Genomic DNA, 27,834 nt, shown 5'->3' with positions numbered 1-27,834 from the left:
CGATCTTTACCGCATAGTATGTTGGTTAGAGCAGAGGGCGGCCTTTAATTAAGTTTGCCACATGCTAGCTATTGCACATTGAAGGCAACACATTTATATTGGATACTAATTGACTGCAGAATGGGGGAAGGAGATTTGGATGAGCTGACACCGTCTGTGCTGTGGGCACAGAGAGAGAAGATGATTATCATCACTGTCAAATATCAGCTGACAGAGGTGAGAGGGAGGGAGGGACCGTGTGGCCGGGTCCGGGTGTCACAGCTACGAGCAAGTACACTATTATAATTATATATTCCGTTAACGCTAACCCAAGAGTATCCTTGGTGTAGATTTCTAATGTTCCAGCTGCGCGTAATTTAATAGATCAGTTGATATTATCGGCTCTCATTTATACATTTTAATACGTTAATGTCATTACATAGTTTTCTCCCTCTAACCCTTGTACTGTAGAGACCTGACTTCACGATCAAAGAGGACTACATGACCTTCAAAGGTGAGACCACACCCCCTCTGTAACGATATAGTGGTCATCCATTGTATCTTCACAGGGGAGGGGATGGGATCATCGGGGAGGGCCACTTACAAGTTTGAGTTGGTCTTCTACGAACCTCTGGAATCAGACGTGAGAAATTCATATCAAGTATTGTGTTGTGATTTCTCTTCCTTCACTAGAAATGTCGAGTCAAGTTTGGTCAGAATGAGGTGGAGTTTCGTCTCGTGAAGAAAACCGGTAAATACCACCTGAATTGCAGACACAGTTAGGAATTTACTGGCGATGGTCTACTACTTATGTTCCTACTATATTGTACTTACCTATTGAAATGTTTTCTTAAGTATATAATTATCATGCCCACCCCCCCCTGTGTGTGTGTGCAGGAGGTACGTGGCCACGCCTACAAGTAGCGCACGAACGTCCCCACTGGATCGCGATTGATTTTGAGCACTGGGAGTACCAACCAGAGAGTGATGATGAGGAAAGTGGGACAGAGGGAATGTCACCGGAAATGGTGAGGGGTGGGCGGAGCTAAGGGGTGTGGCTACTCAGTAATTATATAATTATGATGGTGTGGAAATGAGAATACTAACTCTCTGAAATGAGATTCATTGCATTCCTGGCATGTGACTTAGAGACAGTGTTGTCTTGGGTAAAACAACAACTGGTTCTATAAAGCTCTTTGGCTTCTGTTCTTAGGAGAAGACCAAAGCAGAAATGAAGGAACTTGAAGCAGAAATGAAGAAGCAGACAGAGAAGATCAACTCTATCACTGACAGTATGTGTCTACTTCAATGTCTGTACTACCTTTAATATTATAGCTATAATAATACTAATACTGCTCTGTGGAGTGCAGTCCAACCATGTCTCTATATCATGTGATACATGTTACCCCCCCCCCCCCAGTCCTGGTGAAGGTCAAGATAGCGTACCTGCTGTTGTACAATGGAGTACAATGGAGTGGGTTCATTCTCATCGTACTGGCCCTCTTAAAGTGCTTCAGGGGAGGAATGGGTCAGTGAACATCGTACATGGATACCTTTCGCAAACATGCACGTACAGTATCTCTTTACTTAACTTAGTATCACTATGCTTGACTTAAAAAGTTCTATCATTAGATTGACGTCGTCAGTCTAGACACATACATGTAGCTTGCCCATCTTTTAAGTTTTTTCCTACCTTTCTTGTTTATAACTATATTCATGAGTACTTTGACCACACCCCCACAGAGGGCATATTGATGGCGTACGAGAAGACTGGAGACATGATGCTGTTTTGTCATTCCTTGATGCTTCTGGAGGCGGTCCACGCCATGCTCGGGCTCGTCAAGAGTGGTGTGTCCTCCACAACTATTCAGGTGAAGGCCACACCCCTTATCCCTCTCCACTTACCACAGTCTCTCACACACACAATAGCATTGCACATTGTTATATCGTAATATCGTACATGTAATGGGTAAAAAGTGAATTTTGTAGCTCTTTCATAGCTCTATTGAATAGCGTACTTAATTAACGATTGCAATTTTGAAGAAAGGATGGACTATTTATTATCAATGATTTTCCCCCGAAACGAGCCTGTTTTGATATATCTAACTAAGAGTGCCCTAGGATCGTCCGATTTCAATTATTATACAATGTACCTATAGCAACTCAGTGTTATATAATTATGAGCTTTTATCTATGAGATGAATCTCTGAATGCTGTGCTGTGTTGTCGTTATTGAAGCGTGTGCGTTTTGAGACTATATAACACTGACAGGTGGTTGGTCGCTTCCTGATGGTGTATGTAGTGGTGGTCCCGTCAGTGGAGATTCATTATCATCCCATCATCTTCTGTCTGTTCCTCGCCTGGTCGCTCATAGAGGTCATCAGGTGGGTGTGGCTTGAGAGCGTGTGTACATCAGTACCTTAGCTTTATAAGTGTAATTAAAGTCAGCTGTATTGTGCATATGCGCAAAGTCGTTGACGATGAGTTCGTTAGCAGCAAGGTGAGTAGCTAGTCTCGAGCCAACAAACGAGAGAGCCCCTGCAATTACGACAAGTGTACATGTACCAAAAGACTAAACTGTACTGTACTATCACCTACATGTATGTATCAGCACTTATTCCAATCCCCCCTAGCCTCGTTCCCGGTCCGACTTTTCTCTAAATTGTAACGCTAATATTAAAGACAAATTGGCCTGGAACCGAGACTAATCCCCCCTCCCTCTCTAGGTATCCCTACTATGCCCTGTCAGTGCTTAACATAGAGGTGGGTGCTCTGAGCTGGTTGAGGTACTCCGCCTGGATCCCCCTCTACCCCATAGGATTCACTCTGGAAGGTACATCACTAAGTTTAATATTTCGTACTCTAAATTAATATTCACACAGCTCCAGAATGGTGACGTAGAGCCTACTGTGCATTAAAATTAATGCTCTAATACGAAAAATACAAAAATTTGGACCATAGGAAAATAACCCGCTGTCACAGTATACATTACCGTCTGTTGCCTGTACACATGTACTTTACATCACTCATCCAACTTAGCTGATAACACAGTTATTGTGCTCACACTTATAAGTGTTACTGTGCTATGTTGTTCGTTATAATTAGAGACAATAGGGAGCAATTAGTCACCTTCTGTCTAGGCGTAATATGAGAATATGATGAAGAATAATTTATGCTGTATCAATCTCCTCTCTGTAGCCATATCAACGTATTTGTCTTTGGAGCATTATGACCACTCTGATGACTTCAAGGTCAGCCTGCCCGCCCCCTTGAACTTTAACCTCCCATCTCCCTCCATCGTACTGAGGATTGCACTGTTCATCATTCCTATCAGTAAGTATTGTATGGTGGTTGAAACTGTTACAGTGTGTGGAGGCATGCCAGGTGTATTGTAGTATCTATCGGTTACCTGCGTGTATTAGTATCTATTGGTTATTTGGTTTTGACTGTAAGCTATTGGTGGTTGAAACTGTTACAGTGTGTGGAGGCATGCTAGGTGTATTGTAGTATCTATCGGTTACCTCCTAGGGTTACCTCCTAGTATCTATTGGTTTTGACTGTGAGTAAGAGAGATATGTATAAGCTGTGTATTAATCTGTACATGGTTTTGTCTATGTGTAATACATTGTGCCTACAACTGTAAAGCTTGAGTGGTTTGGCTCTGGTACATACTTGGTAGCTAGGAGCACTATTTTGGAATTCATTACTAAGAGTTATTCTGTCAGATAAATCATGTATTATGTCCTGTGTGACAATTTGCGGCAATTATCACCACATGCCCTCTGAACCTGTCAGCTGTTTTGGGGCCTATAAAATCCCTTTCTCTGTGTGATTCCTCATTACTGAAGCAAAACCAGAAGAACTAACAGCAGGAGAATGTCAGGAGCTAAGAAGAGAAGAATCAATTCCTACGATGATGTGTCTGGCTCTGAGAGTGACTGTGAAATTACCTCTACTTCCTCAAGTCAAGAGTCCATCTTAAGTACAAGCTCCTCTCTTGAACAAGAAATGGAGAAGTTTCGAGCCCCTGTAGCATCCATTCTCGAGCTCATTGCCAGGGCGATCATGGAGTCACCTTCAAAGATGCTCTATCTACTGGAGATCTACGATAACTTTGAGAGCAAGTACCCGTACTTTCAAGTGGCTGATCTGGCCTGGAGAAGCAGCGTGAGGCACAATCTCTCGATGCATGCGTGCTTTGTAAAGGTGGCTCGCTGCGATGTAAGAAAGGGCTACTTCTGGGGGATACATCCGGCAAATCTGAGCGACTTCAGCTCTGGTGATTTCACACGGAGGCGGGTTAAGTCAAGAGTTCAAGAATACGAAAAGACAAAGGCACAATCACTCAGTCTGACATCGCCTCTACATCACTATGGCAATGGATCTCTTAGCGGCCGGACTGTTACATCTTCCACCCTCCCACTGCCCCCTCGGATGTCCCTCCCACTGCCCCCTCGGATCTCCCTCCCACTGCCCCCTCGGATGTCCTTCCCACTGCCCCCTCGGATGTCCTTCCCACCGCCACCTCAGATGTCCTTCCCAAATCTGATTCAATCTCCTCTTATGCAGGCCTTGTCATCGCCATGGGGACAGCCACTGCGTCACCAGCCAATACTCCGACCCATACTGCCATCACCTCTTCAGTGGATGCCCTCATCTCCTGTGACCATACCCCCTCCCTCGCTGCTAACCCCTCGCCCTCCACTTACGTTTCAGTTTCCATCGGTCCCCTACATGATGTCACTCAAGCCAGCTAATCAACTTTTGAACTGAACTAAAATATATAATTCGTTGAATTTTTAAATATTTGAATTTTGTATGAGAGTTTTAAGTTTTAAGCTTGTTCTCATTAATTTTATGCCAATTGATTTATCATCAAATTTTAATACAAAACAGGAAACTTTTTACATCTTTTGCATAGTACGATATAACATTAACACAACTGTTTTATTTATGCATTACATGTCAGGTGACTCATACTTGTTTCTCCCCCCCCCTGCAGTTGCGTACAACCAGATCACCTACATGTTCGCTCAACGGAAGAAGAAGCTTGGCAAAGCAAAGACAGACTAACTGATGCTGGTAGCTATAGTGACAATAGGATAATAATAGATTTTCCATGTTTCTTTAATTCTTTATTATTGTAATTTGTGTGAATAAGTGTTTTGGATGGAATTATAGAATCTGTTAATCGTACACGTACTAAAATTCCAGCTACAGTAGTGTCATAATTATTCCATCAAATTTGACCATGCGTGCCTCCATAATTGATTTAATCAACTGACTTTCTATATAAGACAATCACTCAAAAACAAAACGGTATCAGTTTACAGTTCTAGATCATCTTCTCCCAGCTCCTCTCCTTTCTTGAGTGCGGCTATGATGCCCTTCAGTCGCGTGATCTCTCTATTCTCTGCGTTCTTAGATGCGTCATTACTGATAAGCTTCACCCTGGCAGCGTACGTGAGAGAGGTGACTGTCTCGTCTGCATTGTAGTCAGCTGGACTGATGTTTACGAACATAAGTGTCTTTGCGTTTCCCCCCAGGGAGTCTTGCATGAGTAGCGTGAGACGATTGTTTCGGTACGGTATGAATTCCTGTCCGGAGGATAGAGCACTGATAACATCGCCCAGGGCACTTAGAGATTTGTTGATTGATTGGGCCTCCTGTGGTGGGAAATGGGCGAGAGTTCAGTTTATACCATACTAATAGCTACATGCAGAGGCCCGCTGGCTTTAGTACACACACCCCCAGCCAATCATATGCATACTAACTTTAAGCTAAGGCTTGCTGGCTATACGCCATGCATGTGCGTGTATATGACCCGTAATACTAACCTTGAGCTGTTCTGCACAAAGGCTTGCTGGCTATACGTCATGTGCATGTATATGACCCATAATACTAACCTTGAGCTGTTCTGCAGTGGCGCCAGTTTTAGAGGCTCTCTCCGACCCTGCCAGATCCACAATACTCAACTACAAGTGTCAAGAGCACGATTACATGATCACATGATTACGATAGCTACACTGTAAAGAGAGAAGCGTACCTTCCCTCTATGGACAGAGCCGTTGGTCTTGTTAGTTGACTCAATAATGACTCCGATGACCAAATGGGATCTGGAGCTCTCCGCATTCATCTCTGCATGCATGAACAAGCACAACACATTATTAGTAGCGTATACGAAGCAATTTCTCAATGGGGGCTCTAGTTTTTTGAATAGAAAAAAGTAAGGCTATATATAATTATATCCTACATACAGTGCAGCTTGATATAAGTCATCTTGCCTAGAAATATGGGGGGGCTCCCCACACCACTGCATTATACCTCCGCCGCACAAGACTTACCTCCGCCGCACAAGACTTAGTATAGTACCAATTATAACGAAGGCCTCTGCCATATGAGATAATACCAATTAAGGATTAACTTTCAGTATACTGGGCAACGCTACATGCTTACTTGTAGAGGAAACGTGACGATTCCTTGAGCCCTTCTCAAATAGTTCCAGGAGTTGCTCGGAACTGTCTGTTGGGTGGGAAATGGACCCCTGTACCACCACCATGCCCTGAGGAGTATAAGAGCTGTAGTGAAACTAACAGCTCAGCTTTTATATCATGTTTGTGTGCGTATACATGTACAGCACTTACCTTTTTGTCTTTCTTAATGTCCAACTTAGCAGGGTAGAGGAGCAGTCAAGGAAAACAAAGAGAGCTGCATGCAATGCAGTATCTACATTTACTATAATGAATGAGAGAGAGGATATTTCTTTTCCCCTGGGGTTGAAGAGGTCGATGAGACGATCGTTGTACAGCTCAAGCATGTAGCAAGCCACGCTAAAGGAGAACTTTTCACTGCAAAAGAACGCGTCACATGCACATTAAAGCCACATCCCATTTATAACGGCGAACCTATTGGCATCCAGAATTCGATAGATTTCGTTGAATGCCCTCGGGGCGATACCAGGTGAGGTGAGCACTCCCTTGGAGTCTTTGCCCCCGATCATGGTGTACGTTTTTCCACTCCCAGTCTGCCCATAGGCAAATAAGCACACATTGTACCCGTCCACCGCCGACTGAATTAGATTCTGCAAGAGAGGTAATTTTAAAGTACGGCACAGTACCGAAATGATTACATGCACATTCAACTATAACTATTATTATTATATTCAACTCTCAACTTGATCTTCAATGGCACTGCGTACAATGTAAACATTACGTTACCTTGGTATCCTCAAACACTTTCTCTTGTGAGTGCTCGGCAGTAAAGACTTGATCAAACTGATATTCTTTAGTCGTTCTTGTCGTCCTCACATGCACAGAGTATTCATCAGGACTGTCAATAACCGACCGGTCTTTCTGTGACAAGAAATTAACAAATTCCTAAAATAACTGTGTAAATGTATGTACAGCGCAAGCCAGGCATTTCAAAGAGTTAATATTATGCATATATTTTAGGAATGTACGAAAGAGCCTAACTCACTCTCTCTCTCTCTGAGGAGCTGAGTGGCCTCACTCGACAGTAAACGCGAATCTTCCCTTTCATGTCCTCTATCATGTTGTGGTACTTCTTCCTCAGAACTCTTTCACTGTTGAAGCTCGTCACTAGCTTTTGTATCTCTTCAGACTGCTTCTTTGTAACCTCCTGTAGCTCGTCCAACTTCTCTATAGCAGCTGCCCCATCCTGTGCATTGGTTTAGTTAATGCCATTCGAGTTCTAATACAACCCAGTAAAACATCAAACTATAATTGTAAATTGCGGTCTGCCCTGAGGCTGACCGCATTTTACAGCTGGCATATTGTTAATGCGTACTACCAGGAGTATAGATGCATGAATCTCCTACTCCTCGTACCACAACTCACTGTATGTAGGTAGGTATGGCTCAACTTCAACTTACTTTGGCTGCGGAAGACAGTTTCGCTAGTTCAGTCTCTTTGTTCCTCATCTCTTCAGACAATCGGTCATGGTTCTACGGGTACGTATGAACGAGCACGTATACAGGTTACAACCACTCAGACTCCTATGCATGGAGACTGTACAATTGTACGTACCTTCTTAAGAGAAGACAGCTCCGTCTCTGTTGATGTCAGTTGGGACTGGATCTTAGTAAGATTATTCTTAGCTATGTTACACTGCTTCTGAGCATCTGCACCCAGCCAAAAGCAGTGAAGAATGGTACTATTATCAACTTCTCACACTTAGTATAATTATACCTTTTATCTCCTTCTCTTTCTTCTTAAGTTCTCGTTTCTGTAATTAATCATTAATTCAAAAAACAGAATCAGAGCTGGCTAGTTCAGTCAATACTCACATCTTCAATGGTGGAGCCCACTGTTCCTTTGTACCCGCTGTGAGCAGCCTCCTTTTCCAGCGTCTTTAGCTGAGTCAAGTCTGTCTGTTTCAGAGGAGGAAACATTGTTGCAAACGATATGTAGCTTATGGTGCATGCATATGGTGTACCTGATGTTGTTTCTTGAGCTCTGCAACTTGCTTTTGCAACTTCCTGTACTCTTGCTGTAGTCGAGGGTCACCATTCTGCATGAAAATTAATGCAGTGTGGACCTGTTGTGTATCGTACATATATATCATTACCACCTGTACAGCTGCAGGGGACTCTGGCTTTGTATTACCAGTCGAAGCACCACCTCTGTTGCTAGTGACAACCGCGAGTTGCTCATCCTCGTCTTGCAATGGTTGATCGCCAGTCTCCATCTCTTCATGCTCTACAACTGCTCGTTCGTCCTCCTCTGTAACAGCTGCGTTGTCCTGAGGCTCTGCAACAACAGATTCCTCTATGCCTGCAAGGATTGCCACTTGGGCTACAGTTAGCTCTTCATCATCAAGTGATTCATCATCTGCGGGCAGTTCTTCTCGATCAATCGGTTCTAAGGTATCCTTATTAACTGTGAAATCATCAACATCTGACCCTACTTCCTGAGTACCCTTGGCAACTGTTGTATTGTGCACGAATTCAATAAAATCGTTCTTATCTTCCTCCGCTATTGTTACAGAAGTGTCTGTAGGTTCACCATCATCATGAGGCAGCATTGGACCAGGGTCATCACTAATTGAGAGATAACTTGAGCTGATCTTTATCAGACTATGAGCAGCTGGGACGGCTTCACCAGCTGGCCTGTAGTGTTGGTACGTAAGCCACAAATAAGTGAAAATACATGCAATGTACCTTTGAAGTTCCAGGCTTTGAGCAGATCGAACATTGCGATCCGTTGCTTCTCTTTCTATCGTAGCAGCGACTGGAGCAACTTCTGGAGCAGAACTACAGAACGGAAAACATTGCAGTACTTCTGCAGAACATTTAAAGTCGAATGAAATTGTAGTATCGTTTCACCGTAACACTTTCAGTTGACATGAATTTTATTTTAGCAATAAATAAATTATGGCAACACATGGCTGATCTTATATCACACGGACAGGAAGGGTTATGTAATAGGCTATCTATTTATACATTAATCATAGTGAGGTAAATTCATGAATAACATTCTTGTCCACGATACCACAGAAATATCCATCCATTAACTTTATATACCTTTCAATGTGTTGTGTTTTAGCATTAACAGGAACAGGAGATGACTCCACCACAGCCATTACAGGAGCAACTTTGTTAGCAGTCAGAGAGGCTCCTGTGACATCACAATTCGTCGTCAACTCAGCCAGCTGTCTTCTACTCTGCTCCAACTCTCTCTCTAGAGTCTGCAGTTCTTGCGAATGGGTGGCCCTCTCCCTGGACATGTGTGTCTGTGAGTCCTCCTCCAACAGGGTCAGTTTCTTCTTGGCCTTGTGGTGGAACTGGACCATAGTCTCCCGAGCCCTAATCATCACTGCAGGGGAGGGTGGTGATCTATAGTACAAAAGCTGAACAGTGCGAACGTTACGTCATTTAATGCACCAACATTTTAGTACGTATATAGCTCCGATTATAGAATTTATGTTAGAGGTAAAGCTAGCAATACGTTTGTTGTGCTTTGCTTTTTCCTTGTCCAGCCGCTTCGTAAAGTACACAGCTGTCTTCTCCTGTACCATTTAGTATATTATACGAATTAATAACAATGATTTTCTCACACCTTCTCTTCTTGTGTCTTCTCAAGCACATCTTTGACCTTTTGGTACAGGACCGTGTTCTCTTCTAGTAACTCTCGGTTACGATGACTGATGCTCTGTGACATCACAACCATTATCACGTACCAATTAATGTATGTACAAATTGGTGATTCTAACAGCTCACATGCATGCAGTGTTGCTATGGGCTTATAATTATGACTCGATAAGGTTATAATGGGCCCCAGTATCTCCTTTCGCAGCATGTGTTTTGTTGATGAGGCCCCTTCTTTAACTTATTACAGCCATGCATGCTGGTCTAGATCTGGCCAAGGGTATATTACCATGGAAACAAGTGTTTACCTTGACAGTACCCTCCCAATGAGTGCTCATATTGTTCAGCTCATCTTGCAGAGCCTTCACCACTTCTTTATATGCCCCAACTTTAGAGCTGTGTTGTTCCTTCAACCTCAGTACAAACCCTCTGTATTGAGACTTTGATTCTTGCTCTATGTCGTTGTAAACATTCAGAATCTGCTCCACAATCTCTATATGTCGAGACTTCATCGATTGCATATCGTTGACAACCTGTAATGGAAAAACTCGAAGAGAGCATATACAAACTAATTGAGACAGTTATACTGATTGCATTCGCTAATAATATCATTATTTTTGCTAGCATAGAGCAGAGTTCTGCCCACACTGGTTGGCCCCCCAGCTATCACTCAGTACAGTTTTTGCATCCACCACTCACCAATTTATTAGTGCTAGAAATTTTTAGTATAGCAACCACTGGGCATATAGAGGCTGGATACCTATAGTACGTTGGATGACTCACCACTGTAAGAGCCTCCTGTGCACAGTGGAATGGGATGTACGGAACGTGGACGTGGCTGGAATCGGAATCAGAGGAAGAGGCTTTTGGAACGGAGAAAACATCTGAATGAAAACAATGTCTAATAATTATGTGAACCAAGTCTTACTTTGAATAAGAGAGTCAGCACCATCACCTAGTGACTGACGAGGAGACAGCTGCATGTGAGAAAAGCATAATTCAATATTCCCTGGCAAACAGACGTAACTTTAACAGGCTACCCTTAACTACATACCAATACACATACATACGGAGTGCACCTGTTTGCTCATCACTGCTTCCCCAGTAGCCTCCTCCACAAACACACTATCATCTCCACTAATCTCTCCAGCAGCTGCTCTCAGATCTGAAGAGGTCACCTCTGTCGCACTGATGGACGGGTACACTCGATTGCATCTCCATCTTGCCGAGGAGGGGGTGGTAAAAGAGGTGTGGCTTGGGGATTGGGAAGCTGATGTGCCACTTCCAGTGACCCAGAAATCTGAAAAATCCAACAATTTTACATAGGATCGAAACAATGTACATGCATGTAAATGTTCTACCTGGTGCCGGTGATAGACTTCTCAGCTCGTGAAAGGTACCAGCGGGGGCAGCAGGTGCTACCTTGTTCCTCCTCGTGTTGAGTACGGATGCAGCTGTGCGTGGGCGTGTATCGGGCAGGGGAGTTAGGATGAGGGGGATTGTCCGGAGGTCTGGGTGACTACGGCTCAGGTCAGCTGTCAAAGAGGATGAGCGCTCCTTCTCATCTTGCATCCAAGCATCTGTGTTATTAGCAGAATGCAGTCAATTGTAACAGAGTGGTAAATGGTTGCAAATAAATTATCAACAGTAACCGGAAAATATACATCATGGATGACTCGATACAAAACAGCAGGTGTTGGCGTTGTGGGAAAATAATTATTCTCTTATCAATAATATTGTTGCTATACATATCATGACTACCAACCTGACGGCTGTTCCAACTGATTGGCCTGTTCTTCCAATGGATATATAATATTGTCTGACTTGTTCTTCTTCTCATGATTCCTGGTAGCCCCAGGCCCTGCAGACCTACTCCTCGGAGATTGCTGATAGGAGGAAGGGGGGTGGTCTAGGAGAGGCTCGCTGCAGACACTTGCTAAATTGTCCTCACTGGGGAGCTGCAGACTACTTGACATTGTCAAGGAGATCTGAAAAGAGACCTACATGTATTGGACAAATCCATGCAGTCTGATTTAACGACTGAACTAACAGCTAGCTAGTATAGTCCAACTTGCCAGCTCTGTATATAAGAGGTGCGAAGTCACTGTACTGCTGACATAAATTTCTGTGCGCATGCGCAATAAAGTTCCCTACTCTACCTCTAAAATGAACTCTCTGCTAGACAGTGACCAGTGTATATATTATAGCCATAGCTTCAAACATTGTATACAGCCATGCAAACATAATGTCATGCATGTTGTGATTTGTTTCATAAAACCTCAAAGAAATACGCAGCAGTATATATAGTACAAAAACAATTATAATAGCTAGTTACACTAAAATGCAGCAAAAAAAGTTATAACAACGTCAGCTGTCAGTGTGTATGTCTCACTTCTACATCAGCAGTTCCAAAGGAGTCCAACAATGGTTCCCTCAATTCAGAGAATGTTGCAACAGTTTTCTTCTTATCCGGAACGTTATCAGTACTGAAACTGTACTCCAGCTGATTGCTCGAGCGCTCAACAGCTCCGTCACCATTAATTGACTCCTTAGTCGTGGAACCGTATGATTTCTTTCCCTTCTTTGATAACCGCTCTATCTTGGGTTCAGCGGGCAACCATTTTGCTAGTGACTTACAAAAAATAATTGCAGTGAGAAGCTTCCAGACATAGAATTTTAGAATTGGGAATCGAACAACAATCCTTACAATTACGAAAATGAGCAGTAGAATATAAACAATGGAGATACTGAAGGCATAATAGCTTGTCTCCCATTTTTCAAGGGTGGACTGGAAACTAGCGCTCACTTCCCGGCTATTGAAATCGAAAGCGTAAAAATGTAGGTATCCAACCAATACCAGTACTAAGTCGAAAAGAAGAAATAGGTCAGACGTGTTTCTCAACCTTCCCTCGTACGGCTGTAGGATAGACTGGGCAAAACACATTGTGAGGAGAAATGTGATTAGAGTTAGGACACTAGTGGGATTACGAATAAAGTTAGCAAATATGAAAGGGAAAATTCTCAGGAGTAGTCGCAAGCCGATCCAGAATCGAAAATTTGGTTTAAATGGAGCCCAGAATGCATCGTACAGCGGCTTATAGTTCTTGAGGATAGGCACACGCAGTACTAAACTTGGAACCAACAGGATAAGCGGGGCCGGTATAACATACACTGCCAGAATGACAATTGCCAGTAAGCACAGTGGGATGTGGTAGCCTTCAAAGTAGAATTGAGTTGGATCAGTCTTCCAAACCGTCTGCGTTATTGTTGTTGTTGTATTTGTATTCAGAATTGTGACGGTATTGTAACCCAATATATGAATGCAGTTGCTCATAATACTCGTGTATGTCATCACAAAAAGAGTAGCAAAAAGTTTAGTAGCCGAATAACCATCTTTGTTGAACCACTGAGAAAATTTCTGTGAGCACCGGGACACCAAAATAATCAGTCCCATCAAAACATACAGATACACAGGGAAGATAAACGCAAGTACCGACTGTTGAAAGGCAGTCATGTTTGCGTAAAAACAAAGCTCAAATCCAATGTTCAAATTTAGCCACGAAAATAGCGTCAGGAGGTTTTTTAGAATATATGATTGTGCTGATAGAACAGGGTTGAACAAGGTGATGACACTAGCGTAAAACATTATTCCATTCAGGTAACCGTTGGAAATTGACAGTCGTAGAGATACCAAGATGGAAATAAGACCAACACCAACACCAGCAAAACCAATGATACTAAAAATGTTGAAATTCGAGCACCGTTTACACTTGTTCTCACCGAGGGTCAAACCATAGCCTTCTTTGCAGCCTCCACAGCCAAAACCAGATCTCTCAAAGCCATCACTACATTGGGCATCAACGTCGATCAAAGATACGTTTTTGGCACCTCTCTTACAGTAGTCAAAATGACATAGCGATATCACCAGTGTAGTATTTTCGTTGTCTTGGAAACCCACCCACGTGTCTAAAGGAACGGAGAGAGTGTCATCATCGTTACATCTGATTGGTGGATTTGAATTAAGCAATCTCTCGTCACAGACACACGATGCTATCCCGCTTTCAAAAACAAAGCCGGGCGGACACTCAGTGATGTGGATTCGCACACTGTCTTGAGCATAGGAGCCCACTCCTACGAGTATCAAATCGAAATCTGAGGCATTGGGAGTGCCGACTACTCTCACTGGTACGTTCAAAGTTGTGGAGTTGCTGTTACCTTCGAGAAGCCAATAGTTGGAAGAACCAATAGAAGTATGGTTCCTATAATCAATGACTCCATTTCTATAAATCAGAGAAGTTATAACAGAGTAAGCGGGTCGATTAAATTGATCAAGTGCTGATGTGTGCAAATGTATAGTACGTCCAGGAACGACAGGTATAGAACCACTCTGATTGGTCGCCTGCTCAATCACCAGGACTGCAGGAGAGGTAGAAACCACACGAGAATTGTTGGGTGCAGTGTCAAAATGCATCGGTGACGATAATCCTTGTTCTTGTCGCATATAGAGCACTTCGAAAATATTCTTGTCAACATCATCTTTAAATACGTTTGCCCAGGGGCAAGTATCGAGTGTCGTACCGTATACCATGTCCCCCTGTTGAGCAGTGTTGTCTTCGAAGAGTATAGAAACATTTAACTTTGTTACATCCGAACATTCCTGCGAAATATCTTGAAAACACAATAGAGACAGTTCACCGAAATATATCGGGCAATCTATTACACGAAATCCATCGGCACCAGGCACGTTGTCCGAGTATATTGCACCACCATATACACTCACTTTGTTTGAAATAAAATTCAAATTCGAATTGTTGCTAAGTATCAAAAGAGATTGATATTCAAATCGCACACCTCCGCCAAGTGAAGCAGAATTGTTAATAAACGAGACACTTCCGTCGATATGGAAGATAGATTTCTCCAAATACACACCAGAACTTCCCATATTGTTCCTGATAACATTATTGCCTAGCATTGTCATATTAGTAGCCAAAACATGCACGACTCCTGACTTGCTCGATTGCGAGGATACCTCTCGAAACTTAAAGTTTACATTGTCAGACATTTTCACATCTCTTAGCACAACATTGAGACCTGGTTGAGCAGCTATGTACTTCCATTCCTGAATAAATAGTGCACTCGCAGAAAATGCATAGTTCCCAATGAATCGACAGGAGACGAATTCGACAATATGAGGAAATTGACGTCGTTGCCCGGGAGAATAGAACGAAAATATTCCCGCACCAGCTGCCGAAAAAGCTCGATTATATTTGAAATCAGAGTTCTTAACTAAAACTGATGACGGTGCAGCATTATCGCTAGTGATACATTCGGCTTCACGGATTCTTGGATGGAACGTGTCAGAGACAATTTCTAAGCCGGCACTAGAAGTTACAAATGTGTATTCTTCGACTATTTCACCAGCGAGTCCGTTGTTCGAGAAATCACAATCTGAAAATACAATGCTCGAGTTGTACACCCCCGTGTATATTTGAACGCTGGATCCGGCCCCTCCCCTGGCCGTGTTGTTCCTGAAGACACTGTCAGTAACGGTGAAATTAACTCGAAAGCTGAACTGAGTAAGTTTCAGAGACAATCCACCACCACCATTTAGAAAGTAGGTCTGGATATCATTGTTAACATAATCTGACAAGTATTGATTAGTGTACAAAGCACTACAATAAGAATTGTTTAGAAACTTCGAATCGGAAACACTTAGTTTAAACATGTCTTCCAGAGAGTAATTTGATTCAATGTAATCAGCATAGATCAGCAGAGCACCACCTCCAATTCGTTCACCCCCCGTTAGATTGAAGCTCAGATAAAAACAACCAGTCGGAACATTATTGAAAAAGACATTGTCTTCCAAAATGGACTCTCCAATCACATTAACTCCGAGAAAACCCAGCCCCAAAGTATTCATAATCGTAACACCTGATAGTCTGAAATTTTCACAGTGACCACAAAGTAGTGTGATATTGTTCACACTCTCTGTCGATATGTTGTAAAAGAAGTATGTGATGCTTTTAAGCTTATCTATGACATCGTTTATCGCATCGTTTCCGGCACCACATCCGTCAAATGTTAAGTTCCTAATTGTCAGGTCAGTAGCGTTGAACACGGCCAGTCCCCTACCAGCTGCACATTGGATAATAGCGTCGCTAATGCCCTCAAGCGTCACGTTGCTAAGCCCTTCCAAAGTGGTGTTGAAACTGTTAATACAATGTTTTCCCGGCATTAACTGAATTGTTTGGTCCGTTCCATAGTTTATACGTCCCAAGGCAATGTCGAGGTCAGTTGGGCCGCTTGTACAGTTAGATGGTTTGACAGTGATGAGACTTGATGCACCGTTGAATAAAGCAGCGATAGCGAATATGACCAGCATCGAAAACAGTATTGAAGACTGCATTATTTCGCAATCTCTGCATGGAAGAGAATGGAGTTGACTTAATACTGTCTCGTGGCTGGTGTGCTATTATCAAGCACAGCTTATACAGATGACAATGCAGTACAATAGTAGTACTATATGTGGTCACAAAATTTATAATGAAAGGATACAATTAAAATTATGTAATAAACACCCGACACATTACAAATCATGCACTTAGCAAACTGAAGCCACAGTTTAGTAGCTAGTGAGACACAATGCAAGTCTATTGCCTTATATGAACCCGTGAATTCATACCGGATAAAACTCGGTAATTATCTATTGAGCTGCAATAATTATGCTGAATGGAATGACTCAGAATAGAGGGTGGGGTTAGGTACTGCTAGTGCTACAGGCACACAGGGAGGCAGTAGTCTCGATTTCCAGCCTCTTTGCAAGAGTCTGGTGAACTTCACTATCACCACTCGTGTCAGGCCCTAAGTGCCGCGGTTAGATAACCTAGTAGTGATAATTGGGTGTTAACCAAATAGTGTAGGTGCATGTAGTGGTGGGTGTTACCCACTGTGTGGTGAAATTCATGCAATCACTGAATGGGTACAGGTGTGGCCAAAAATCAGTGTGGAACATTTAGTTTATGACTTTCAAGATAATTATAGTGCAAGACTATGGAAAGACACATGAAGATGCAAGACGTGATAATTGAGAGTGCTAGAGCAATTGGGATCCATTATTTAAAGCCAGAGCAAATGAAAGCAATGTATTCAATCATTGGAGGAAGGACACATTTGTGTCACTGCCAACCGGCTATGGAAAGTCAGTAATCTTTGCTGCATTACCTATGGCCTTTGACCAATTGAAAGGTGAACTAAAATTGCTGTATGAGTGTACCTATATATACGCCTTTTTCTGTTTTGCAGGAACATCTGGAAGCATTGTACTTTGTATTAGTCCCCTCACTTCGCTGATGATGGATCAACAAAAAAAGTATGCAGCTGGAGGATTGACAGTGGAATACGTTGGAGAAGCTCAGACAGACCGTAGTGCTATTAACAGAGTACTGAAAGGAGAAGCTCAGTTGGTGTTCATCTCCCCAGAGAGCATATTAGCGAAGGGTATTTTTCGAAATATGCTTCTGTCACCACCGTATATAAAGAATCTCGTTGCAGTAGTAGTTGATGAAGCCCATTGTGTTAAAACCTGGGGAGATGATTTTCGAGTCGCGAGATTGGAGATTTAAGGAGCCTCATTCCAGACAATGTCGGTGTTCACGCACTTACTGCTACCTCTACAACAGAAACATTTTACATTGTCAGTAGAAGGTTATGTATAGACGATCCTACTTTAATTGCCTCCCCTCCTTTCCGAGACAATATTTCTTATGGTTCTTATTTTAATGGTTGCTGCTGACACGTACACCGGTGGAATGGTTGCTGCTGACACTGGTGGAATGGTTGGTACTGAAACAGATAATGGAATGGGTGGTGTGGGGGGTTCCTGCATAACTCTACTTCTTTTTGGCGGTGGTGGTTAAGTTATCTTCTGCATGTCTTGAAAGCAGACCATTTATTAGCTCTGTTGCTTCCTTCTTTACCTTGCATAGCTTTTATTGTTGAGCATGGACATTCTTCAGTTGTTTCTAGCACTGGTGACACAATATACTGTCACTAGCACTAGTTTCAGGGATGCAATGCAGAGGTACTGGAAGGAGCTGCACAAGTACTTCTCTTGCTTCAGAACAGCTATGACCATTGAGCTTCTTTCGCCTTCGGTTGTCCAGAGACTCATTCGCACACAAACAGCAGTAGAGGCCCATATCTAGCTACTTTTTCGTGATGCAATAGCTTACGTAACAGTTTACACAACAGGCCACAACGGCCCACAAGGCACTTGACAAGCGGTTTCACACCCCAAGAAAATCTTGGGGTGTCTGCACGAACTGTTCATTGCAAGTTCACCCGACCATATACGAAGTATGGGAGGGCGTGGCCAGACTAGGGAGGCAGCTGGCCACTGATAAGCATACACATTCAGTGCAGTGGATAGCCTTTTAATTAATATGCAAGCAACTTGTGTACTGTTACTTAGCCAGAGCTAAAATAATGATTGCAATCAGCTTCAAATTGCTTGCTAACTTTGGCAGGTAACAAGTGTGTGACTGTGAGAGTCTACCTAGTATTAGTATAGCCTCCTTCACAAGGCCTAAACAATTAAGAAGAGCGGCCTGGAATCGAGGCTAGTATTAGTAGTGATAATTCTAGGCATATATTTATTGCAATGCAAGTCTATAGCTACTAACTCACCTCTCTTTGCTTATTCTTTTCAGAATTAATTAAAATATTATCATGTGCTAAAGCTACCAGCCCCTCCTACCTTTAGGAATTCATTATTCATAGCATACGCCTTCTTCAGATGCAGAGCGCATGCGCAATTGCATGCCCTTAGCCTCGATTCCCTCCATACACCTAGTCTCATGAATTAGCCGCACTAATCAGCATAATTATAAGTACAGCACATGTGCATTGCAACAAAAATAACAATGCTTATAAAGTTAGCACAAAAACAAGTGTACACATTGCATTAACTAACTAAACATTGTCCACATCAGCTAACAGAGGTTCTCTGTCTTCAGCAAACGAATGCCTCAATCTCAGTGGAAATGAGTTCCTATTTTCAGACTCACTCAGTGACACTCTGTAACCCCCCATTGTCCCATGCTCTTCAGAAGCCAGTGAATTCGTCGTTGAGGCGTTAGGATTAACCATAGCATGGGATGAACCAGTTGCAGCTGCAGACTGACTCTCAAGCTCAATCACTTCTTGTATCAAATTTCTTTTGTCTTCTTCTTTCTGCTCCTTTGAAATAGTTATCTCAGAATGCGTGATAACCGGTGGAGCAGTCGATATTTCTTCCATGTCCGAAACTTCAGCCGGACGATTCAACGAAAAGTTTCTCAGCTTTGTAGGCAGTTCAGATAGAAATGGCTTACAATTGGGGAATCTACTTAGTATATGATGCATAAAAACAGCTCCAAACTGTAGATAGGCACACACGACAAGAACGCCACTGTACACCTCACGTCTGTCAATTTGTTGATCGGAGAAAAAGAAATAGCCACTGAATAAAAGCAACAGATTAAGCACAAGTGTTTCGTCTAACAAATTCTGCCACTGACCACGAAAAGGTTTAACTTGCGATTGCACAAACAGTAGGGAACCACACAAGAGAGTCATGACAACAATATTAGTAGGAGCAGGAACAAAGGAGGCAACAAAAATTGGTATCCACCGAAGAAAAAGTCTAAAAGAAAGCCACCAGTTAAACTTTGGTTTGAAAGGACCCCAAAATGTATCGAGTAGGGGTTGTAGCTTGTTAAAGAAGCGGACCTTGTAAATGAGACGTGGTGAGATCATTAGAAATGGAAATGGGATGATATAGAGTAGAATAATCAAAATTGCCAGAACAGAGAGCGCTGCATGGAGGCCACTGAAATACACTACATTTGCATCAAAATACCATCTTATGTACACTTCACCATCCAGTGTTGTGACTCTAGTGAAGGAGATTATTTCAACACAGGTTTCCAGAAGGCTAGTGTAACAGATAACCAAGAGAGTAGCCACAACTTTACTTGGTGCAAACTGGTCACTCCAAGGCAGCTGCTTGCATTTAAGAATCAGGGATAGCAAGACTGTCAAGGAGATTAGATACACAATATAGAGCAGGTGTAGGCCCATTGCTGTTAAATTGGTCATACCATCGTAAAAACAAGCAGGAATACCAAAGTTTTGACTAATCCAAGCTGTAAGGAAAAATGGCCCAGTACCATGTTCTGATGGAACGAAAAACACCGCATACACATGTACGATATTACTGTAGAACAGCACTGCATTTAGATAGCCTTCAGTGATAGTGATTCTTAGCAAAGTTATCCCAGCAACAGTCAAAATCCCAGTAATAAAAAACAAGACAACCAGAAATAAGCTGTAGTTGGTACATTCTTGGCACTGATTTGAACCCAACATGGCGCTGTGGTTAGTCATACAAGCACCACAGCCAACTCCGCGCCGATTAAGCCCAGTTGTACATTTAAAATCGAAATCATTGTTAGAAATAGTAACGATATCGGCTTTACAGTAGTTCTCATTACACTTTGTTAAAACAATCGTTGAGTTCTCATTCTCATTGTTAATTGGTCCAAACCAAACAGTACCGGGAGTACTAACAAAGCCACTTTTTACATCACATAAGATGTTTGCTCTAGATAAGCTGTCATCACATGTACATTGTTTACGTACATTGTCAAACTGAAACCCAATCAAGCACGGCAAGAGCGTCACCTCAATTTCAGTATACGGAATGGTACTGCGATCATCTACTGCATATATGGATAGCGTTACAGTCTGATCTGGTATACCTTGTAGAGAAAGGGACACTACAGCCGTGCCAGTATCACTAACAAACCATGGTCCAATGGCATTACTCACAATACTTGCGTTTCCTTGTACAACAGCTGCATTCACAATACCAGTTACTGATTGGGTGAATCTGTCCAATAATTTAACTCGCATTTGAAATAGTTGCCCTGGCATTACTGATACATTACCAGCTGTACACAATTGGATACTGTTAACCAAAGTTGAAAAATTTTTAGCAGTACTATTACCAAAGTCAAAGATTCCTTTGTCAGTCAAACCACCATAAGCAGACTCACCACCTTTTATATTCAGTAGACACTCTGCCCACAAACAATTTTTTAGAGTTGAACCAAAGACGGCAAATCCCTCATTACTATGGTAATTGAAATTAACAATTGGTGTAACAACAGCATTGAAGTTGCTACAATCACCCGGCTCCATATCAAAATTAATGAAACAAGGATCATAGTCTTCCCCAGTCATAAAGCCATGCCTATCATCTGCTGGTCCTACGTATATCACCGCCCCATCATCAGCAGACAGATCACTATTTCCAGTGAAATTCAGCAAAGAATTGCCATGCCAATACAACAAAATGGTAGCGGTTCCTAGTAGCCTAAAACCACTACCGTGTATCCCCTCATTACCAAACACATGAACATCACCACAAATTGAAAGTTCACTACTGATAATTTCCGTTGGAGTACCGTGGTTGCGAGTAAATTCATTAATGCCTTGTAAGGAAATGTTCACATACTGGATACTAACCGTGGTGCCTTTGAGACGCATGGGACCTAGCGTGGGTAAGCTATTGCTAGCGGCAACGTTATCAATGAATACACAATCAGAGATTACAAACCGATTAAAGGCAATCGCACATACTTCATCTTTGTACACAAGTAAAGCAGAAGCTCCAACTGACGCACGGTTACTATCAAACAAACATCCTTCAATGGAAATGTTCCAGGAAACACCCCAGGGCCAGCTATTGTACAGAATAGGCTTATTAGTGAGAGTTGTTATGGCAATTAATAATCCAGCACCATACTTGGCAGAGTTAGCGTAAAAATGGGAGGAACTCAACCGTAAATTAACCTGATAACTCACTTGCGATAATACCACTTTAAGACCACCACCACCATTCATAACATCATTATCCACGATTGAAGCAACTGAATTCCTTTCGAAAGTGCAATTAGAAAATTCCACAGTGTTGTTACGCAAACCTTTACTTGTGTCATAATCGTCCTGGAAGACTAGAAAGGCTCCTCCACTAGTAGAACTTACACCTGTATTGTTCTCAAAGACAACTCCCTCAAAAACACAGTTTCCATGGAGATTAATGGCGAACAGTCCAACTCCCTTAGTGTTAGCTATCACAACATTCGAGATCGTGACGTCATCGCAATCATCGATATAAAGAGCTGTAGTAATGTTACCAAAATGAGTGTTTTCTACAATCTGACTACAACCGGAAATCGTTAAGTTGGCAATTGTGATATTGTTAGTCATCGTGAACATAAGACCACTCATTTTATCGCAAGAGACAATCACTTCAGAAGCATTTTCGCTGTTTCCGATTAAACTTATTCCAGAAACTGAAAAGGCCGGGATCACTTTCTCTAGTGTATACTCTCCCGGCTGTAGACAGATTTCTCTGAAAGGAGAACCGTCCTGTGGAATGTTCAACAATGTTTGGGTGAGACTCAAGCTGTCACTGTCTTTTTCTGACTTGTTGCTGTCTAGTGCAGGTGGTGGACATACTGTTATGATGGAGATTGCAGTCTGCATGCAACTTAAAATAAGAATGAGCAATAGGCTTCCATCCATTGCAGTCTGTGTAGCTAGCTAGCTACGTATATATATATATACTATAGGGCTCTCTGGGCATTCTATATATACTGACTCTGCAAATAGCAGCTAGTTCAGCCCGGCCCCCAGGAAATTTATAATTTCCTGTGTGCAATGAATCTCATTGTACCCGGTATATATGAATACATAATTATGCAAAACAGATTACATGTATGTACTCCCAATATTAATTGGCAAGATATAATTGTACTAGTAGGCTAGTACAATAAATAATTTATATGAACGCACAGCACATGCATGCAATTATACACAGTACATTTATACTGTTCAAACAGATGTCTCGATGGTTGACTTATTAATGGAGCTCAGAAATCCTTTGTTATTCTCTTCTTCATCACCAAGAAGAGACTCTCGATAAGAGACAAATCGTCGATCGCACAATACCTCGTCTGCATCTGGTGATGCAAAACGAATTGATCCCTTTGTTTTACACCGTGGTGATACCACCACTTCGGAGTGGGTGACATTCTCGTTGCTAGGAGACTCGTTACGACTATCACTGACCTCGGGAGCAGGTGCCTTCTTTTTCTTTAGCCATTTCGAAAAACGATTCCTTATATCAGGATGGGTCTGGTCGATTTGGAATATAAGAATCACCAAAAACACAACATAGGCTAGTGAAACAAACACAATTGGCAACACCGCCCCGGACGCAGAAGCACCAAAACTACTTAGAAGTGGAACACTTCCAGTCATTATTAGTACTAGGTTAGTTAGCAGTAGATCATCAAACAAATTTCTGGATGAGCCAGAAAATGGCTGCAGCTTTGTTTGCATGAAGAGTAGGCATATGAGACAAAAACCTAAAATGTAAAGGGTCCATACTATGGATAGCAAAGAAGTGAGGAAAACATTAAGGAAAACTGGAATCCATCTGAGCACAAGACGAAAGGCCACCCACCATTCATAACCAGGTTTTAGTGGAGCCCAAAATGGATCCAAAAGAGGTTTGAATCGATCGAAAAATTTGCTTCTCAGTATAAGTTTTGGAGACAGTATTAAGATTGGGAAAGGAATAACATATACAACCATAGTTATAACTGCTAACGCAAAGAGGACACCATGGATACCTTCAAAATAGATAACATTCGGGTCATAATACCAGCTAATCAGTACTTTACCATTATCTAGGTTGACCTTTTGAAATGCGAAAATGCTCACACAGGTTTCAAGGAGGCTGATATAGCATAGTATCAATAAAGTAGCGAACACTTTAGTAGGTGAATATGTGAAACTTGTAGGTAGTTGAATAAAGCGTGACAGCAGGCTAACTAGTACCATCAATATGAGCAGGTACGCAACGTAGGCAAACCTCAGACCGTATGCATCAAGTGTAGTCATACCGTCGAAGAAGCAGGCTTGTATTCCAAGATTCTGACTGATCCAAAACAAAGGAATGAATGCATTGATATAGGAGGAATTGGGGGGCACCAAGAACACGGCAAACAAATCGATGATATTGGAATAAAACAAAACACTGTTTAGGTAGCCTTCTGCGATGCTGATTCGAAAAAAAGACAGTACAAACATAGTTCCTATGCCAGTAGCTATGAATGCGATTATTAAGAACAGATAGTAGTTTGTACATTCCAAACATTGATTAGATCCAAAAGTACTGCTAAAGTTTGCCCTACATTGTCCACAGCCCACCCCCTCACGATTCAGTGAGTCTTTACAACGTTGGTTAAAATTATCTTTTGTGATATTTATATCGCCAACTTTGCAAAAGTTTACCGTACACCTTGTGTAGCCTAGTCGCGACTCGTTGCCATCCTGCACTAGCCCTACCCATGTATCATTGTAGAGTGTTATAATACCGGACTCTGCTCGACACTTCACACCAGCCAAATCAAATACTGGCTGACAAACACATGACTGTTTATCGGAGTCGTAACGAAAACCCAGAAGGCAGTCAGTCAGCGTGATGTTAAAAGAGCCAATGGCATTAGAGCTTTCATCAGTCGAGCCAACGAACACGGTAAGTTTCTGATTTTGATTTCCGGTAATGGTGACGGGTATACGAGATACAGTGGAATTATTAAAGGAACGATCTACAAACTGGAATCCATTCGGACCCAGTCTAGAAAAGGCCTTGTTTTCATTAACGATTGTATCCTTCTTCCGTATTGTAGAGCCAAGGCCCGAGCTGATGGACTGATCAAGGTCGTCATAAACTATTATATTTACAAGAAATTCTTGTCCAGGCATTACATGCTCCTCTGTGTAATTAATGATATTAATTCGAGAAGGGAGAGTGGATACTTCCAATGATGATTCGTTTTGTGTTCTGGTTACACTAGCGATGTTTATATGTTCTAGGGCCTTCAGAATTGTAAGGTCACTGTTTCCAGGAATTTTTCTTAGACAGTGCACCCAGCTACATTTCTCTAGAGACGACCCATATATGTTAGTTCCCAAAATGGCTCGATTGTCATGGAAGATCATTGTAACATTCAGACTTGCAAAATCAGGACAAGTCTCAATTTCGGGCAGCGTATTGACTTGTTCAAAATACAGAAAGCAGCCTTGTTGGGCATATCTCAAATGGCTTCCTTGCGATCCCTCGTATATTGCACCTCCATATATGGCAGCAGCGTTCCCCGTGAAAGTGAGTACCGAGTTCCGTTTAAGAATTAACTTTGCAAGATCGGTCAGCCGTAGCGAGCCGACAAATCCTGTTGTATTCGCTATGGTGATATCGCCATCAATAATAATATTGGCCTGTGAACTGGTTAGAGCAGATCCTAAATTGCCATTGAATAGAGTGTTTCCTCTGAGAACTACGTCCCCTCCACGAGTGAGAAACGTCACACCCACAATCAAGTTTTTTTCACCAGCCTCCTCAAAATTAGCATCATTATTGTCAAAGCAACTATCGATAATTTCAGTCCGAGACAGGGCGTTGAAGATACTTCCTTCACGGTTGAATACCAAGGCCGCTGATGCAGCTGGAGCTCTGTTCTCTCTGAAATTACAACGATCAATTTTGAACGATGTCGGTACCTTGATATCGCCACTGCCAGTGAGAGTGTAGACGTACAAGCCACCTCCGTAAAACGCCGAGTTCCCAGTAAAGTTTGTGTCGGTTACTGTCAGAAGGGGATCTGTTAGACTCCTCTTATCAGGTCGTGTCCCGTTAGGTCGAATCAGGTCCACAAGCACAGCAATGCCCCCTCCGCTATAATATTGCTCCATGTTTCCATTGTTCAAGAAAGTACACTTGTTGAAGACGACAGTGCTATTTCCAGACCCAGTAAAAAATCCAATATGAGCTCCGCTGCCAAATTTTGCGATATTGGATTGGAAATTTGAGCTCTGGATGAGCGAGCGAACAGAGTAGTGAGTTTGTGCATTCATTAGTGTCATGCCACCACCTCCACCAAAGCTGTAATCCAATTGGCCTGTTCGATCGTTGAATATTTCCGGCACCCATACATCACTGCAGTCCTCATTATCAAAGAATCGGCAATTCAAAATTGTCAGGTTGTTATGAGTATCAGGTTGAGATGGTGTATCCAGTTGATAGTCTTGATACAGGAGGAACATACCACCTGCAATACTGTCAGTATTGTTAGAACGAATATCAAGTGGTGGACAACTTGCTGTGATTGGTTTGTTTGATGTGAATTTGACACCACTGATTCTCGTCTCTCCCAACAAGTTAAGCCCAACCAATCCAATTCCATTCATTCTAGAGATATCAACACTTTCAATTCTTACATCACGGCTATCGGCAATCAACAGTCCAACGTTTAAATCATTTGGAATTGTTATAACTTGTTCGAAAGTCATTTCAGCATGTTCTGTAACAGTTGCCAATTGATCGGCTCCCATGGAACATCCTGTAATCGTTAAGTCTTGAATTGTCAATTGATTCGATTGCAGAAAAACCAGTCCAATATTATCTTCACAAGTGAGAGTAACGTTGGATCCCATACCTCGAAAAACGGTTCCATTAAAACCATGAATAACTCCAGTGCTTGTATTTCGCAAGACATGCAGTCCAGGTTCGAACATTAGTTGCACATTGCTCTGATTTATAAACTGTAAAGCGTCAGTAATGCTCAGACAGACATTCCGTTGTGCCACTGATGCGTGTCCAGTGACGTAGATGCATGGAGCTGCAGCAGCTGGAGTTGCAAGGAGAATGCATACGTCCAGAAGTGCAAGAGTGGATACCAGAGGAACGAATAATCGCATTGTGTGCATGTAGATTCCTGTGTACATGGGTACAGTAAACAATGGATGACGTATGCCTTGAGGGTTAGTATATGCACACGTCAATGAACTAGCTAGACTTAATATGGCAATCAATGAATACAGTTATCATAGTTCACTGACGATTCACTCCCTCTCTCTAATTACTTCCTAAACTTAATTCGTCGGTCAGGAGAGTTTGGAGATACTATTCCTATAGGTATACTATGGCATTGCAGCAACCTGAAATTCGTGTACTACATGCACAGCCAAATAGTATGTAAAGGATTTATTTACTCTTAGCATATGAACAGTGAACACGTTTATATGCATGACCTATTTTATAATAGCCTGAGGCTTGAAGTAAAATTTCAGCTCTATGCTTTGATGTGGAGACTAAGAGGCCCTAGACATCCAACCAAAAAGCAATGCAATTAATATTAATCCTCATAATTATACTGCATGTATGTAGATCGTATATATAGGTCCGTATCAGTTAGTAAATTATAATCCAATGTTATGTAGAGTCTACTCAACCAACAAAGTTGTGTATACACAGTCTAACGAAACCTTTCCAGCTATATAGGTGGGAAGGGTTGGTGGTCTGTCCATGCGTATAAATAGTATAGTCTACCTGATTATAGTATAAATTATTATATAGAGCAAGCTATCACAATTCATATACCTCAGTTTTTGCCTCTGTTGTCGAGATCTATCTGTGCTTGTCGAGATCTATAGCTTCAATACATGTATGTCTTGCATGTGTCAGTGTTTGGGCCCTTGGCAGCCTAGCTGAGGTTGACCTGCATCCGGGCTGCTGATTGTTTGTGTGGTGGTACAGATTAGTATGCAGTGACCAGCCCCTCCCCAAAAACTGAGCT

The 27,834-nt window shown here is 42.2% G+C and overlaps 5 protein-coding genes across 5 annotated transcripts; 2 read left to right on the top strand and 3 right to left on the bottom strand.

The window, feature by feature from the left end:
- The first annotated feature begins 38 nt into the window (after positions 1–38).
- On the top strand, positions 39–5,170 carry LOC135338277 (very-long-chain (3R)-3-hydroxyacyl-CoA dehydratase-like). Its single transcript, XM_064534363.1, has 12 exons — positions 39–216; positions 451–493; positions 549–622; positions 673–730; positions 877–1,007; positions 1,193–1,271; positions 1,400–1,507; positions 1,723–1,850; positions 2,251–2,363; positions 2,706–2,812; positions 3,178–3,312; positions 4,982–5,170. Exons 1-12 carry the CDS (start codon positions 121–123, stop codon positions 5,050–5,052), a joined length of 1,143 nt encoding a protein of 380 aa, XP_064390433.1. The 5' UTR covers positions 39–120; the 3' UTR covers positions 5,053–5,170.
- Positions 3,319–4,971, top strand: LOC135338283 (forkhead box protein D5-C-like). The gene has a single exon (XM_064534367.1). It carries the CDS (start codon positions 3,856–3,858, stop codon positions 4,750–4,752), a length of 897 nt encoding a protein of 298 aa, XP_064390437.1. The 5' UTR covers positions 3,319–3,855; the 3' UTR covers positions 4,753–4,971.
- Positions 5,171–5,210: 40 nt separating the features above from the next.
- On the bottom strand, positions 5,211–12,060 carry LOC135338931 (uncharacterized). The gene is made up of 23 exons (XM_064535026.1): positions 11,850–12,060; positions 11,446–11,664; positions 11,164–11,384; positions 11,013–11,061; positions 10,868–10,968; positions 10,393–10,617; positions 10,056–10,148; positions 9,521–9,846; positions 9,158–9,250; positions 8,434–9,106; positions 8,285–8,368; positions 8,187–8,223; positions 8,025–8,119; positions 7,871–7,942; positions 7,456–7,656; positions 7,197–7,331; positions 6,885–7,060; positions 6,740–6,827; positions 6,624–6,656; positions 6,436–6,541; positions 6,026–6,117; positions 5,886–5,954; positions 5,211–5,645 (listed from the first exon to the last, which is right to left on the bottom strand). The coding sequence occupies exons 1-23, from the start codon at positions 12,058–12,060 to the stop codon at positions 5,307–5,309; spliced, it is 3,738 nt and encodes a 1,245-aa protein (XP_064391096.1). The 3' UTR covers positions 5,211–5,306.
- A 277-nt stretch (positions 12,061–12,337) lies between these two features.
- LOC135338352 (uncharacterized) lies at positions 12,338–18,857 on the bottom strand. The gene is made up of 2 exons (XM_064534450.1): positions 18,770–18,857; positions 12,338–16,503 (listed from the first exon to the last, which is right to left on the bottom strand). Exon 2 carries the CDS (start codon positions 16,488–16,490, stop codon positions 12,459–12,461), a length of 4,032 nt encoding a protein of 1,343 aa, XP_064390520.1. The 5' UTR covers positions 16,491–16,503; positions 18,770–18,857; the 3' UTR covers positions 12,338–12,458.
- A 92-nt stretch (positions 18,858–18,949) lies between these two features.
- On the bottom strand, positions 18,950–27,822 carry LOC135338353 (uncharacterized). Its single transcript, XM_064534451.1, has 2 exons — positions 27,639–27,822; positions 18,950–26,973 (listed from the first exon to the last, which is right to left on the bottom strand). The coding sequence occupies exon 2, from the start codon at positions 26,963–26,965 to the stop codon at positions 23,024–23,026; it is 3,942 nt and encodes a 1,313-aa protein (XP_064390521.1). The 5' UTR covers positions 26,966–26,973; positions 27,639–27,822; the 3' UTR covers positions 18,950–23,023.
- Positions 27,823–27,834: the final 12 nt, after the last annotated feature.

The sequence above is a fragment of the Halichondria panicea genome, chromosome 7, assembly GCF_963675165.1.
Source record: "Halichondria panicea chromosome 7, odHalPani1.1, whole genome shotgun sequence".
Lineage (NCBI taxonomy): Eukaryota > Metazoa > Porifera > Demospongiae > Suberitida > Halichondriidae > Halichondria > Halichondria panicea.
The sequence above is the reverse complement of the archived record's forward strand: the minus strand, read 5'-3'. Positions and strand labels throughout refer to the sequence as shown.